Here is a 15,781-nt window from a genome sequence, read left to right as displayed (position 1 = left end):
CCACTTCAGCCTGCTGCTTTCAGGGAGAAGGTACCGGAGGCTCCATGCTCGCTCCATAAGACTCTCAAACAACTTCATCCATGATGCTGTCAGGATGTTCAACTCTGTGAATTAACACACACCACCCTCCATATACTCTTTAACTTCTGAACAATCTACAGCTTGCTACACACGTCTTTATGGCACACAAGACACTTTACCTGTCTGTAAATATCTGACACTGTTGCACTTTATACATTACAGTCTTTTTGCACTACTGTCATACTGCTGCTATATGTCTTGCACCTTACAAATGCCTTCATACTCAGTACTCAGAATGTTTACATTTATTAGTTGTCATTTTTTGCACTAAAAAAATTATTACAGTTTTACTTCCGATCTCGACATAATAAAAAGTTCAGTCAAAGCAAGTAAAAGCAGAATCATGGATGATCACATTCTCTTTTACGTTGATCTTTGATCAGGGACTCAGGTGACAATTTCCACATAAAAGTGTCCGACACATAAAAATGAGTCTGTGATGACAATATACAGTAGCAACCTTACTGCAGTTAATCCAGACGCTGTTTCTGAAAGCACATATATTGCATGGGCACGGCTTTTAGGTAAGAGTCTGTAAGCTCCTACACCACAGAACAACAAATTAATACAAAACAATTGACAAAATTTATGAGAATATTCAAATTCAAATTATAAACAAGTGACATTGTTTTGGTCTGAAAATGTATATTAAACTCTTGGGAACAGTCACTGAGCATTGGTTAGTCTCGCGTAAACAAACCACTAAGAGTAAGTCTGACTGACATGTAAAGCAACCAATCACAGTTCTTGTTCAGCGTCATGTTTAGGGGCATGAAAATATAAAGTTGATGTTTCTATAAAGACACTGCTGCATCCATCTTCTATGGGTGGTGAGTCTCTGCTCTCCTGACTTAAGGGCAGGACAGTCTTTAATATCTGTTCAAAAATCACTAGATTTCTCATTAAGATCTCTTTTGAAACATTCATGATCTCAGCTGGATATTCCTATTTCTCACAATAGCAGCTGGTAGATTATGAAAATGAGAATAAAAAACAAACTTAGTGACACATTCAGAAATGATTTCAGTTTATATTCATTTTTATAACCAGTACAGTTAGACTTGTAATACTTCTAATACAGTTGAAATTACATAAAATAATTTATTCCAAATATAATAATTCATTTATGGAATGGGTTAAAAATAAATAACAAGACTTTTGTGACATTAAATAAATTAAAAATGACTTTTTTACTTCTCTATGTATATTTTAATCTTTGTTCATTCCACAGAACACCTTTAGTCATTTATTATTCATTTTTTAGCTTTCTTTTTTAGATTTAGCTTTTTTTTTAGCATTAGATTTTATTAGTTGTCATTTTTTGCAATAAAATAATCTTTGATGATTTTTTGCTGATCGCTAGGGAAGTCTTAGGAGAAGATGCATTATTACAGTTTTGCTTGTTATCTCGACATAAGAACATGTTCTAGAGGCAGCAAAAGCACAGTGAAGCAGCATCATCACTTTTACTTTGATCAGGGACTCTGGTGATTGACAACTTCCACATAAATGCAAACTTAAGAAGGAAGCTGTTATGTCAGCTTTTTTATGTCTTAGACAATATATCAACCCTACTGCAGTTAATCCAGATGCTGTTTCTAAAAGCATGTGCATGGGTGCGGCTTTTAGGTAAAAGCGCTGAAAGAGGAAAAAGTGACTGTCTTTTAGCTCCTACACCAAAGAACAACAAATTAATTCAAAACGATATTTGTTTAACAAATTCGTGACAAAACGAATACAAAATAATTGACAATATTTATGAGGAAAACACATTTTAAAAATGTGTTCCCTGATAAAAAAAAAAAAAAAAAGGACTGACATCCTCATACAGTACCATAGCTCCTCTCTTGGCACCCTGTTATACTCTTTCTCTAAATCCACAAAGACGCAGTGCAGCGCCTTCTGACCATCTCTGTACTTTTCCATTAACATTCTCAGGGCAAAATTTGCATCCCTAGGGCTCTTTCTGGGCATGAAGCCATACTGCTGCTTACAAATATCCACTTCCTTTCTTAGCCTATCAATCTATCTATTTTCTGTAGTGTTCTACTGTAGTTTTGTGTTTTTCCTGTAAAACCAGGCATTGGTCAGTACTACTAGCTCAGCATCACCTCTTATAGAGTATGGGTTGTCTTTGAGAGGCACCAACATTGACAGTATATCCCACAGTATAAGCACCATGAGAAATGTGTCCATTCAAATTACCAATTTCACAGACAGGTACACCTTATCAAACCCAAGGTGAGTGAAAATGATTTCAGTTTATATTATATTTTATAAACAGTACAGTTAGATTTGTAATACCTCTAATACAGTTGAGTAATACATCAAGTAATGAATTCTAAATATAATGGGTTAAAAATAAAAATGCTTCATGTTTAATCTTATATATTTTTTAGCTTTCTTTTTCCATTTATCTTCTTTTTTCATTATTTTATTAGTTGCAATTTAGTTGCCCGCCCACTATTGATTGGTTGACTTACCGAAACAGGCCAATCAGGATGCTCTCTGTCTTACATGCGCTTAATGACGCACACACGCACACTAGCACACACACACGCAAGGTCTCTCGCTCCCCCTCCCTCTCTGCCGTGCGCGCGCTACAAGATTTTGAGCGCAGTCTCTGTCTCGCTCTCGCGCTTGCTCGCTCACTCTAGATTCCGGGAGATTGTAATTAATTTGTGGTCATCAGGGAGCCGCCATCAATATGCGGGAGACTCCACATACTCCCGTGTGTGTGTGTGTGTGTGTGTGTGTGTGTGTGTGTGTGTGTGTGTGTGTGTGTGTGAGTGTGAGTGAAATTACATCAAGTAATTAATTCTAAATATAATGGGTTAAAAATAAAAATGCTTCATGTTTAATCTTATATATTTTTTAGCTTTCTTTTTCCATTTATCTTATTTTTTCATTATTTTATTAGTTGCAATTTAGATGCCCGCCCATTATTGATTGGTTGACTTACCGAAACAGGCCCATCAGGATGCTTTCTGTCTTACATGCGCTTAATGACGGTGGTCATCAGGGAGCCGCCATCAATATGCGGGAGACTCCACATACTCCCGTGTGTGTGTGTGTGTGTGTGTGTGTGTGTGTGTGTGTGTGTGTGTGTGTGTGTGTGTGTGTGTGTGTGAGAGAGAGAGAGAGAGAGAGAGAGAGAGAGAGAGAGAGAGAGAGAGAGAGAGAGAGAGAGAGATTATGACTGGCGTTGTTTATTGTGTGTTGCCTTTTTGGACTCCTTTATCCCAGCCATTTTTAGGGTCATGATTGAGGACAATGTCCCGTCCAGAGACAAGCTGTTTCGTGTTGAGGTTTTGTTCAAACTGACCATCGAAAATCTCTGGGCATCAGAATTAGAATGTGGAAGCACTAAAAATTTTTTACACTAAAATAATCTTTGATGATTTTTTTCTGATCACTAGAGAAGTCTTAAGAGGCCATGCATTATTACAGTTTTTCTTTTGATCTCGACATACAGTAAGAACATGTTCTAGAGGCAGCAAAAGCGCAGTAAAGCAGCATCATCACTTTTACTTTGATCAGGGACTCAGGTGATTGACAACTTCCACATTAAAGGTAGGGTCTCAGATTTTTGAAAGCCAATGAAAGTCCTACTTCTTGCCTTATCGTAAGCCTTTCTTCGCTTTCTTTCTTTGTTTTTATCCGCCATGTCAATGTTAAAACCGCTTTCTGCTAACGTCACACATGCGCACTGAACACTCTCTCCGCACAAGACCCGCCCCTTTCTGCTCATTGGCTACACGTTTGTTTTGATTTTTGTTTTGTTTTCGGCCCGATTCAGTTTTCTGAAGCATTTCTCAAAAATCACCAAGAGGAAGTCTGACTGACATGTAATGCAACCAATCACAATATTGGTTTTCATCATGTTTATTGGCGTGAAAATATAAAGTCGATGTTTCTATAAAAAAAGAAGCCTTGCAACCACAGGTCATTCATTTAGTTCACATTTTCTTTACATGGCCTTCCATAATCGAGGTAAGACTGCACAAAATAATCAACCTGGATCCGTAGTAAGCCATCCACATCATTCGGAAAATCCAGCGTTTATCTGATCCTCATAAGTGCTCGTTATCACAGTTATAAACACTGCAGCATCCTTCTTCTACGAGGGAAGTTAAAGTGTCACGACTGCTTTCAGATCCAACCAATCAGATGACGACTGTGAAATAATTCTAATTTTCTTTGCCACATGCATCAGACATATTACAAGAACTTTTTTTGTACTTTTTTTTTTGTCTTTCTTTGTTTGTGATTTTACAATTTATTGGCACTATTATGCTAGAATTTTGAAAGAAAAAATTTAGACTATTTTGACTATTTAATCAATTCTTATTACTTTATTATCTCTATACTAGGACCTACACTAGCAGTGGATATTGTCTTAATCCTCCTCAGCCTACAGTAGCAAAAAAGACCAGTGAAGCCAGCACTTTTACCAAAACACGCTCAACAGCACGTGGTTGTGCTGGAGTCCTGGTATACAAGATCCTTAAAGATGAAGAGCACTTTGTCAGGGATCTTGTCATAATGTTTTCTGTGCCGTTTGACTACATTTGGTATGAAAACTATTTAGCTCTTGGAATTTATGAAAACCATGTTTCATGTAATCCTGATCTGTTTTCTGAAATGTATTACGAGAAAGGTCCATTCGCCAAGGAAAAGGCTACAGGAAGTGAAGTCATGTATTCTGTACAAGGAATTTGTGTGAAGGGAACAATGTCCCCTGCAGGCAAGGCAATAATAGAAGTTTATTTTCAAGATTTTTAAACACCAAAACTAGACAGACATGAGCAAAACACTACAGATTCAACATCAGTGGGTCAGTGAAGGATGATTGAATATGTCTATAAACTAATACATTTCTATACTAAACTCAATAACAGTAATTTCTCTGTTGCAATGTTGAATATTTCCTGTCAGTCTATTTACTTCTATCTTACTGTACGTTAACACTCATTAATCTCTCAGTGCAATGCATTTGCCTTTTGTCAAAATGTGTTGATAAAATGCTAAACAAAGCAGATTCCAGATCAGGGGATCAGTCAAGGATGACAGAATTGTAATATGGTGATTATGAATAACAACTGATAATATGCCTATGAACTAATACACTACTACTACTATGAAATAATACTCTTACTACTGCTACTACTTCTGCATTCATTTCTCAATATGTGCAATGCATAATAAACTATGATCAGAATACTTGTTGTTGAAGTATTTATTATTACTGTAACTGCAAACACTTGTGTGTTGATATGTACAGGACAATGCAAACAAAACATGCTGCAGAACTGACACTTGATTCATTCAAAAGATTCAAGGTCAAATTCTCCATTTTTAAAAGTTTTCATTATTTTAACTCAAAGGTTCTCAGCTCTGGTCCTAGTGTACTGTATGCCTTATCCTGCACATTTGAGTGATTTCTCTTCTCAATGCTCCTAATTCTGCTGATGCACTGATTAACATTGATTCTTAAGTCTAATTGGGTTGTGTTAGAGCCTGAAACAGGAGTTAATCAGCTTTGAGAGCTGACAGGAGAGTCAGCTCTCCTGACTTGTTATGTCAGCTTTTTTATGTCTTAGACAATATATCAACCCTACTGCAGTTAATCCAGATGCTGTTTCTAAAAGCATGTGCATGGGTGCGGCTTTTAGGTAAAAGCGCTGAAAGAGGAAAAAGTGACTGTCTTTTAGCTCCTACACCAAAGAACAACAAATTAATTCAAAACGATATTTGTTTAACAAATTCGTGACAAAACGAATACAAAATAATTGACAATATTTATGAGGAAAATGCTTAGCATTTTAATATTCCATTGCAAATAAAAATAAACTTAAATTTTAAAATGTGTTCCCTGATAAAAAAAAAAAACGGACCGACATCCTCATACAGTACCATAGCTCCTCTCTTGGCACCCTGTTATACTCTTTCTCTAAATCCACATTGTGTGGCTCATCAACTTTATACCTCTGTTGTTGCTACAACTCTGCACATCACCCTTGTTCTTCATATATCTATCAGACATATTACAAGTACTCTTTGCAAATATATATATATATATATATATATATATATATATATATATATATATATATTTAATTTAAGTTTTTGAATTTAATTGTTAGAATTTAATAATTTGACTATTTAATCTGATCAATTTCTATTACTTTACTTTTTCTATTTCTATTACTGGCAGTGGATATTGTCTTGTGGATAATCCTCTGGCATTTGTGAACATTGGGAATACTTCTGACCACTGTCTAGCATGGATCCGGTTGGAATTTATGAAAACCATGTTTCATGTAATTATGATCTGTTTTCTGAAATGTATTACAAGGAAGGTACATTCACCAGGGAAAGGGCTACAGGAAGTGAAGTCATGTATTCTGGACAAGGAGTTTGTGTGAAGGGAACAATGTCCCCTGCAAGTAATTCAATAATAAGGGTTGAATTTCGAGATTTTTAAACACTAAATCTAGACAGACATACAAAAACACTGCAGATTCAAGACCAGTGGGTCAGTGAAGGATGATTGAATATGTCTATAAACTAATACATTTCTATACTAAACTCAATAACAGTAATTTCTCTGTTGCAGTGTTGAATATTTCCTGTCAGTCCGTTTATTTCTATCTTATTGTACATAAACAAGGGGGGCACGGTGGCATAGTGGTTAGCCTCACACCTCCAGGGTTGGGGGTTCAATTCCCACCTGCGCCTTGTGTGTGTGGAGTTTGCATGTTCTCCCCGTGCCTCGGGGGTTTCCTCCGGGTACTCCGGTTTCCTCCCCCAGTCCAAAGACATGCATGGTAGGTTGATTGGCATCTCTGGAAAAATTGCCTTTAGTGTGTGAGTGCATGAGTGAATGAGAGTGTGTGTGTGCCCTGCGATGGGTTGGCACTTCGTCCAGGGTCTATCCTGCCTTGATGCCTGATAACGCCTGAGATTGGCACAGGCTCCCCGTGACCCGAGTAGTTCAGATAAGCGGTAGAAAATGAATGAATGAATGAATGTACATACACACTCTCATTAATTTCTCAGTGCAATGCATTTGTCTGTTGTCAAAATGTGCTAATAAAATGTTAAACAAAGCATATTCAAATTCAGGGGATCAGTCGAGGATTGTAAAATTTTAAAATTTCTAAAAAAGATTTACTTAAAATTTAAAATACTATATATATCTATCCCTATCCATATACCACTACTGTCATTTCTCAATGTATGTCATGCATAATAAACTACAATCAGAATACTTAACAGTTGTTTAAGTACTTATTATTACTGTAACAAACACTGTACACATGAACAACATACAGTAAACATGAAAGATATTATTTGTGTTGATATGTATGTGAGAATGCAAATAAAACATGCTGCAGAACTGCTCTTAATGCTCCTAATTCTGCTGATGCACTGATTAACATTCCTTCTAAAGTCGATTTTGGCTTTGTTAGAGCCTGAAACAGGAGTTAATCCTGATCCAACAACACTGTAAATGTATCAACTGTCATCATTTCTTTCTCATTTGCAGTTGAACAAACTACATCCAAAAACACACAAGTGCTTCTGTGGAAAAATTTAACTCCAGGAAGAAGCCACTGACTTTTTACAGCCCAATTAAATGGGTCTGTAAAATATAGCAGTATTACATAACAGTCTGATTTGGTGGAATAATGAAAACCGTTTTCAAATGATAGTTATTCAAAAAGATGTCTTCTGAGTCAGTAAAATCTTATTTACTCTTGTCTTGTCTTACCTAGGGTAAGTACAGGACATGATGAGCTAGATTAACTTATTACTACGGCTAAATCAACAACTTGTTCACTAGATCCCATTCCAATTAAATTACTGCCTTACTGCCTCTGCCTGCCTTTTCGTTTATGATTGTGTGCCTTCCCTTCGATACTGGTTTGCCGTGTTTTGACCCTGCCTGTCTGTGTACGATCTGTTAATAATAATCACGCTGCACATGGATCACCAGCCGTACGACTCCTCCTTACAACGTCAGTGTTAATATTGCTGACACCGGGAAATTTTGCAGACACTACACTTTGTAAAACTGAAACCAAAAGTCATAATAGATATCCAGGGGAAATACCCAAGATATACTCTGAAATCCCCTATGATGGCATTATAAAACTTGAACAATCCTCAGTAATCTGTCAGTTCATCCTACGATCTGAAGGACTAAATATTTCTGATATTTCTGGTGTCGGTCAGCCTGTGCATGCTGCTGTAAGGAAAATGCCAGCAGGACAGAGGTAAGTGCTGTTAGCTCCTCTAACAATGAAATATGATAAAAAAAAAATCACTGTATGATCTTTACATTGAAACTGATAAATTGTGGATTGAGGGATGAGGAAGATACAAAATAAATTCATGATTGGTTTTATGAACTGTATAGTTTAATTGATTAGTGTGTTGTGCTTGTGCATTTTGACTGGGTGTCACAAATGGCTGGTGAGTCGAACAAGCCTGCTTTCTTAACTTAAGGGCAGGACAGTCTTTAATGTCTGTTAAAAAAGTCACTATAGTCACTAATTTGAAACAAATCTAACAACAAAATCATGGCAACACCCTCTTATTGAAGCTATTTTCTTTTCAAACACAACCTAAAAATGCATGATCTCAACTGGATATTCCCATTTCTCACAATAGCAGCTGGTAGATTATAAAAATGTGAATAAATTATCTATCTATCATCTATCTATCTATCTATCTATCTATCTATCTATCTATCTATCTATCTATCTATCTATCTATCTATTGTCTTATATTAAGCAAGTAGTTAATGTTTTAATGAGAATGAACAAAAATTCATTTTCTCAAACGTAGTTACATACTGTAGTCACAAATCTGGAGGAATTTTTGACCTTTTTATGAACATTATAGAACAATTGCTGCATAAACATTATTTACATGTGTAAATTTACATGTTCAATATTTATTTATGAAGTGTAATTGCTCATTTTCTGATTTTCATTTTCTGATGCTCCAGACGCAGTACATCTATGGTCCAGTCAATGTAATAGAGAAGACTGTAAGTAATAACTGAATGAAAATGCTGACTCTCATTGACTGAGGTTTATGAGGCTTTATTTATTAATCTATCGTCTTATGTTAAACAAGTAGTTAACATACTGTACAATACTGTTTCAATGAGAGTAAAAAACATTCATATTCTGTAGTTTTCTAAAGTTCACAATACTTTATTTATGTGTGTTTCCTGTAAAACCAGGAGTTCAGTTCTACCTACAGTATAGTACAACCACTTATTGAGAATGGGGAGTCATTGAGAGGCACCAACATTGACAATATATCCCACAGTATAAGCACCATAAGAAATGTCTCCATTCAAATTACCAATTTCACAGACAGGTACACCTTAACAAACCCAAGGTGAGTGAAAATGATTTGAGTTTATATTAAATTTAACTGCAACCAGTACTGTAATACTTTGAATACAGTTGAAAATACATAAAATAATTGATTCCAAATATAATAATTAATTTATGGAATGGGTTGAAAATAAAAAATGCTTCATTTTTGTGACATTAAATAAATTAAAAATGACTTTGTGTTACTTCTCTATGTATGACCACATAACACGTTTAGTCATTTATATTTTATCTTTTTCCACTCTTTTTTATTATTTTATTAGTTGTCATTTTTTGCAATAAAATAAACTTTGATATTTTTTTCTGATCACTATTGAAGTCTTAAGAGGCCATGCATTAAACCATGCATTAAATCCCTGTGATCTCGACATAAGAACATGTTCTAGAGGCAGCAAAAGCGCAGTGAAGCAGCATCATCACTTTTACTTTGATCAGGGACTCAGATGATTGACAACTTCCACATAAATGTACACTTAAGAAGGAGGCTGTGATGTCTGCATTTTTAACGTCTTTGACAATATATCAACCGTACTGATCGATCATGTTAGGATTATGAGAGTGATGTTTTTATGTCGAGATAACAAGAAAATAAAGTTGTGTTTATGATAAAACAAGAAAGAAATAATCAAATAATGCATGGCCTCTTACAACTTCCGTAGAACAAATCTTAATCAAATAATCATATTTGAAAAATCATAAACATGTGACATTGATTTTTCTACATTTATATTAAACACTTGGTAACCGTAACACAGCATTGCTTAGTCTTGAGTAGCCAAATCACCAAGAGGAAGTCTGACTGACATGAAATGCAACCAATCACAGTTTGTCTTGGTCAGTGTCATGTTTAGGGGCGTGAAAATATAAAGTCGATGTTTCTATAAAAACAGACGTCATGCAACCACAGGTCGTTCATTAGAGCACATTTTATTTTCCTGACCTTCCATAATTGAGATCGAAAGAAGGCACAAAATAATAAAACTGGATCCATAGTAATCCATCCACATCATTCGGAAAATCCAGCATTCATGTGATCCTCATAAGCGCTCATTATCACAGTTGTAGTCACTGCGGCATCCTTCTTCTATGAGGGAAGTTAAAGCATCAAAATGGCTTTCAACCAATCAGATGACGACTGTGAAATATTTATAATTTTGTTTGCTAAATGCATCAGACATATTACAACTACTTTTTTCATTAGTCTGTCTTCCTTTGTTCATGGTTTTAAAATTTATTATAATTTATTAAAACACTATTATGCTAGAATTTTGAATTTAATTATTTGAGTATTTAATCTGATCAATTCGTATTACTTTATTATCTCTTTACTAGGACCTACAATAGCAGTGGATGTTGTCTTAATCCTCCTCAGTTTACAGTGGCAAAAAAGACCAGTGAAGCCTGCACCTTTAGCAAATCAGCCTCAGCGGCACGTGGCTGTGCTGGAGTCCTGGCATACAAGATCCTTAAAGATGAAGAGCACTTTGTCGGGGATCTTGTCATAATGTTTTCTGTGCCTTTCGACTACATTTTGTATGAAAACTATTTAGCTCTTGGAATTTTTGAAAACCAAGTTTCATGTAATCATAATCTGTTTTATGAAATGTATAACATGAAAGGTACATTCACCAGGCAAAAGGCTACAGGAAGTGAAGTCATGTATTCTGGACAAGGAATTTGTGTCAAGGGAACAATGTCCACTGCAGGCAAATCAATAATGAAAGTTGAAATTCGAGAAACACCAAAACTAGACAGACATGAGTAAAACACTGCAGATTCAACACCAGGGGGTCAGTGACGGATGATTGAATATGTCTATAAACTAATACACTTCTATACTAAACTCAGTAACAGTAATTTCTCTATTGCAGTGTTGAATATTTCCTGTCAGTCTATTTATTTCTATCTTACTGTAAATTAACATTCATTAATCTCTCAGTGCAATGCATTTGTCTGTTGACAAAATGGGCTGATAAAATGCTAAACAAAGCAGATTCAAGATCAGATCAGTCAAGGATGACAGGATTGTAATATGGTGACTATGAATAACAACTGATAATATGCCTATGAACTAATACACTACTACAACTATAAACTAATACTCTGCTGCTACTACTACTACTACTGTCATTTCTCAATATATGCCATGCATAAAAATCTATGATCAGAATATGTAACAGTATGTAAAGTATTTATTATTACTGTAACTGCAAAAACTGTACACATGAACAACATACAGTAAACATGAAAGATATTATTTGTGTGTTGATATGTATGTGAGAATGCAAACAAAACATGCTGCAGAACTGACACTTGAGTCATTCAAGAGATTCAAGGTTCAAATTCTCCATTTTTAAAAGTTTTCATTATTTTAACTCAAAGGGTCTCAGCCCTGGTCCTAGTGTATGCCTTATCCTGCACATTTGAGTGATTTCTCTGCTCTCAATGCTCCTAATTCTGCTGATGCACTGATTAACATTCCTTCTAAAGTAAATTTGAGTTGTGTTAGAGCCAGAAACAGGAGTTAATCCATTAATCCATTAATTCAATATTATCTGATACAGTACCAAGTCAATAGAAAATTCACTTTTATTCTTACCAATCAAGGTACTGGAGTTAATAATGTGCCACATTGCTAACTTTTTTTATATATATATTTGCTCAAAAAAGGCTACTGTAATTGTATAATCTGTAACCATGGAGAATCTGGACAGTTTGGTATATTATCTACATTTAAAACTATTCTTTAAAAAAGTGAAATACTTGATAAGTAGCTGATGAGTTAATTAATTATTATTTGTTATTATTTGAAAAGTTAATGTGCAAAAGTCACTGTGTGCCTGAAAACAATCATTTACTGGACCATTTCATGCCATAATTTGCTTGGCACTGAGTATTTAACAAATCATGACAACTAAAGTGAAAGATTGTTAAAGTAGAAAATATTGATACTAAGAATTGTTTGATTATTATGATTCTTTTAAAACATAACACTTAATCCCATTAATGATGGCTTAACACACAAACTCAGATTTTTTAAATAGCTGTCACACTGACATTTTTCTTTACACCTTTAAACCAGAGGATAGCTGGCATTTGTGGCAATACCACACTGGTTATTCTTGTTCCTTGACATCTTGATGTAACCTTTGTCACCCCAGTCGAGACCCCAGCTGTAAAGTAAATGTAAATTAAGGGAGGAATTGAGTGGTTATTATGACCCACTGGACTATATCTTCAGTCATATAATTTAAAGCTGACACAGTTATTTTAAATTGAATTTTAAATTTTATAAAAGCAATAATTCTAAATATTATATATAAAATTATTCATTCACCTTTTAGTTATTTAAATTCTGAAAGTCAAAATATAGAACATACCTTTGATAATAATAATAATAATAATAATAATAATAATAATAATAATAATAATAATAATAATAATAATAAAATTATTATTATTATTATTATTATTATTATTATTATTATTATTATTATTATCATCATTTTTGTATGGTGCATTACATGAAATATATTAAAAAGTTCTAGATTTTTAAATCTTAACCTGTTCTTGACCAGCCAGTAATCTTTTTTTTGTTTCCTGCCATAACCAACAGCCAGGACACCATGATCCAGCTCAGTGCTGCTACAGTCTGGCTCATTGTAGATACCTTAAAGCAATTATGTGGTGGTCAGTTATTCCAGCATTATGGAATCAATTACTATATTTGTTAATCTGTTAATTACCAGACCACAGATTACTGTATGTCAAATAAAAGCAGACCACTAAATGACAGCATTAAGACTCAGTTTTAAATGTGAGACTCACCAGATTTATAGAGCTGGAATGATATGTGGGCTGCATCTATGGCAACAGAAATTGGTCCAATGAAGGCCACAGCTTCCTGTAGAGCTTTCTCATCTCCACTGTTTATATTCACATAGCCATTGCAGGTGGCTCCCACAGTGCCTGAATTAAATCTGCAATTATCATCCTGCAGAAGAGAGGAAAGGGTCATTAAGGATAATAGTGGTAGCTCAAGTCTTAAGGCTCTGGTTTGTTGATCAAAAGGATTGGGTTCTAGCTGCAACTGCTCGGCCTGTGAGCAAGTGCCCCCCTGCCACAAGGGTGCTATCATGGCTGACCTTCACAGTGCTGCAATGTACATGTGAGAAATTGAATGCCTTCTCATTCATGACAAAGATCCTCTTACTGCAGATTACTGTCAATTATAAAATAGTATGCTAGCTGGGTTAATAAATAGCTATTCTCTAAAACATTTTTTATCCTGAAGTAAGCATTTACTAAATGTTTGATATGCCCTTCAAGTCATGTCCAGCTGTTTGTCGTATATTTGTCGTATATATGTCGTATGTTGTATTTTTATGTTTGGCTCACTTTGCCCTCATAAGGATAGGACTCCTCTGTGTAAATTCTATTGTTTTCTTTAATATATTCAAAAGCCGTGTTCATCAATCCTCCCATACAACCAAAGTTCCCATATTTCCACGAGCAGTCCACCAACTGCTGCTTGCGGAGTGACACCAGCTTCCCCGTCTTCTTTCGAGTCTGACCTTCCAGCGACCCTGTCTAAGAGAGGATAGATGAAAAACAAAGATTTCTATCCACAATACATCTGCAAATGGGTCCACTTCTTATATGTAGTAGCAACTGAGGCACAAAGGCCATGTTGCATGTGTTAAGACTGCCCTTACTGCACTGAAGGCCCAGGAGGATCCACATTCCTGCTGGTCTTTAACCTCAGTCACGTATCCCTCTTTAATCCAGTCCACAGTTTTTGGCAGAACAGCTCCCCCTCGGAGGAATGTAGGCCCTGCTAACCTGTGGCCCTGCTAAAGGATCTCAGACAGCCTTTGAATACAGAATTTCTGTACTCCTGGTTATCCTGTTAGAGATGGAGATGCAGTGAAGTCAGCTATATGTTGTAGTCTTGTTCATCAGTGAAATGGATGCTTTTCTGGTTCATGCATTTGAAATGTTTTTATCCATTTTTATATTTATTCTCTCTCTCTCTCTCTCTCTCTCTCTCTCTCTCTCTCTCTCTCTCTCTCTCTCTTTCTCTCTCTCTCTCTCTTTCTCTCTCTCATGTTTAATTTTTATTTTTAGAAGGAGCAGAAAAAAACAGGCTTTAATTTCTTCTGTAAAACAACAATTATTTTTTTTAATTTAGGAGCCAAATAAGCTTTTATCACCTACAAAATATATAAAGTTCAATTCATTACAAAAACATAATTTTTTTATGTAACCCATGATATTCAAGTTGTGGAGATCAGTATAATGGCAAAATATTACAGAGTTTTTTTATTGTCCTAATTGAAAAATCACTGACACATTTTGTCAGTAGCTGGAACAAAAATTCCTAAATTGTCGAGATGAATAATTTCTTTTCAAAAATATTACTTACCATGTCTGCAAAATAGGTCATGCCAAGTCTGAAGCTCTTAATGCCCTGGTTAGCCTGCATGTTGTGTTTCAGGACCAGCTTATGATTTTCCATCCAAATCATCTTACGCTGAATCTCCTCCACTGCAGACTTATAGATCTTACCTAGAAGGAAAAAAATCAACTGATCCTGACAAAAACATATTGTACTTTGTTACTTTTTTCTTTATCAATTTAAATAAGCATGTGGATGTGAGACAATCCAACATGTAGATTTTCAGGTTTAACAGTTTGATTAGATGTAAAATCATTTCTCACCAAACTTCAATTTCCAAGCATTGAACTCCAGGTCTTCCAGAGAGACACTGACTACACTGGCCAGAGTCACAAGAGTGGTGAAGAGGAGCAAAATTCTCATTCTGCAAATAATATTTTATTGTGTAAGGATTTGCTTTCTTTAGTCCACATGTCCTTTGTTACTGCTACTACTGACTCACATATATGTCTCTTTAAATACCAAAAAATTAAAATTTTAACCGGAGTGTTTTGCTCATTGGAAAAAATAAAAGGTGTGCTCAACCAGTCTACATAATATATGTATATCCAGGTGCATGTGGTATGCGGTACGTACCTCATTTTGTGTGTTTCTTGAAACTTGAATTGTTCTGCAAATGGACAACTGTCATGGGTTTCCTGTTATACAGTATATAACTGTGGCTTTGATCAGCTGATGCTCACACATGTGGCCGCAAGAAATGAGAGATTTTTTTTTTTGTAGAGGAATTGCAAAATTCATATCCAGAATATCCAGAAATGATTCTACACTATGGTGGACATGACCCTTGCTTGTTTTCTCATTATGTATCATTGAATCAAGT

The 15,781-nt window shown here is 35.2% G+C and overlaps 2 protein-coding genes and 1 pseudogene across 2 annotated transcripts; 2 read left to right on the top strand and 1 right to left on the bottom strand.

Annotated features, from left to right (window-relative positions):
* Window positions 1-292: 292 nt before the first annotated feature.
* On the top strand, window positions 293-4,866 carry LOC132852492 (DELTA-actitoxin-Afr1e-like). The gene is made up of 3 exons (XM_060879731.1): window positions 293-307; window positions 2,162-2,322; window positions 4,455-4,866. The coding sequence occupies exons 1-3, from the start codon at window positions 293-295 to the stop codon at window positions 4,864-4,866; spliced, it is 588 nt and encodes a 195-aa protein (XP_060735714.1).
* A 3,205-nt stretch (window positions 4,867-8,071) lies between these two features.
* Window positions 8,072-11,283, top strand: LOC132852491 (uncharacterized). The gene is made up of 5 exons (XM_060879729.1): window positions 8,072-8,105; window positions 8,323-8,363; window positions 9,101-9,142; window positions 9,341-9,501; window positions 10,833-11,283. Exons 1-5 carry the CDS (start codon window positions 8,072-8,074, stop codon window positions 11,263-11,265), a joined length of 711 nt encoding a protein of 236 aa, XP_060735712.1. The 3' UTR covers window positions 11,266-11,283.
* A 1,151-nt stretch (window positions 11,284-12,434) lies between these two features.
* LOC132852071 (procathepsin L-like) lies at window positions 12,435-15,552 on the bottom strand (annotated as a pseudogene).
* Between the last annotated feature and the right edge of the window lie 229 nt (window positions 15,553-15,781).

Source organism: Tachysurus vachellii, chromosome 10 (assembly GCF_030014155.1).
Source record: "Tachysurus vachellii isolate PV-2020 chromosome 10, HZAU_Pvac_v1, whole genome shotgun sequence".
Classification (NCBI taxonomy): Eukaryota; Metazoa; Chordata; class Actinopteri; order Siluriformes; family Bagridae; genus Tachysurus; species Tachysurus vachellii.
The sequence above is the reverse complement of the archived record's forward strand: the minus strand, read 5'-3'. Positions and strand labels throughout refer to the sequence as shown.

What these genes read in the sequence shown, in the direction of transcription:
- LOC132852492 (XM_060879731.1), top strand. An exon ending in TACACCTTATCAAACCCAAG is followed by an intron (nt 2,323 to 4,454) that starts GTGAGTGAAAAT and finishes TCTCTATACTAG; the next exon opens with GACCTACACTAGCAGTGGAT.
- LOC132852491 (XM_060879729.1), top strand. Translation starts at nt 8,072, where the DNA reads ATGGATCACCAGCCGTACGACTCCTCCTTACAAC. An exon ending in TCAATGTAATAGAGAAGACT is followed by an intron (nt 9,143 to 9,340) that starts GTAAGTAATAAC and finishes CTGTAAAACCAG; the next exon opens with GAGTTCAGTTCTACCTACAG. An exon ending in TACACCTTAACAAACCCAAG is followed by an intron (nt 9,502 to 10,832) that starts GTGAGTGAAAAT and finishes TCTCTTTACTAG; the next exon opens with GACCTACAATAGCAGTGGAT.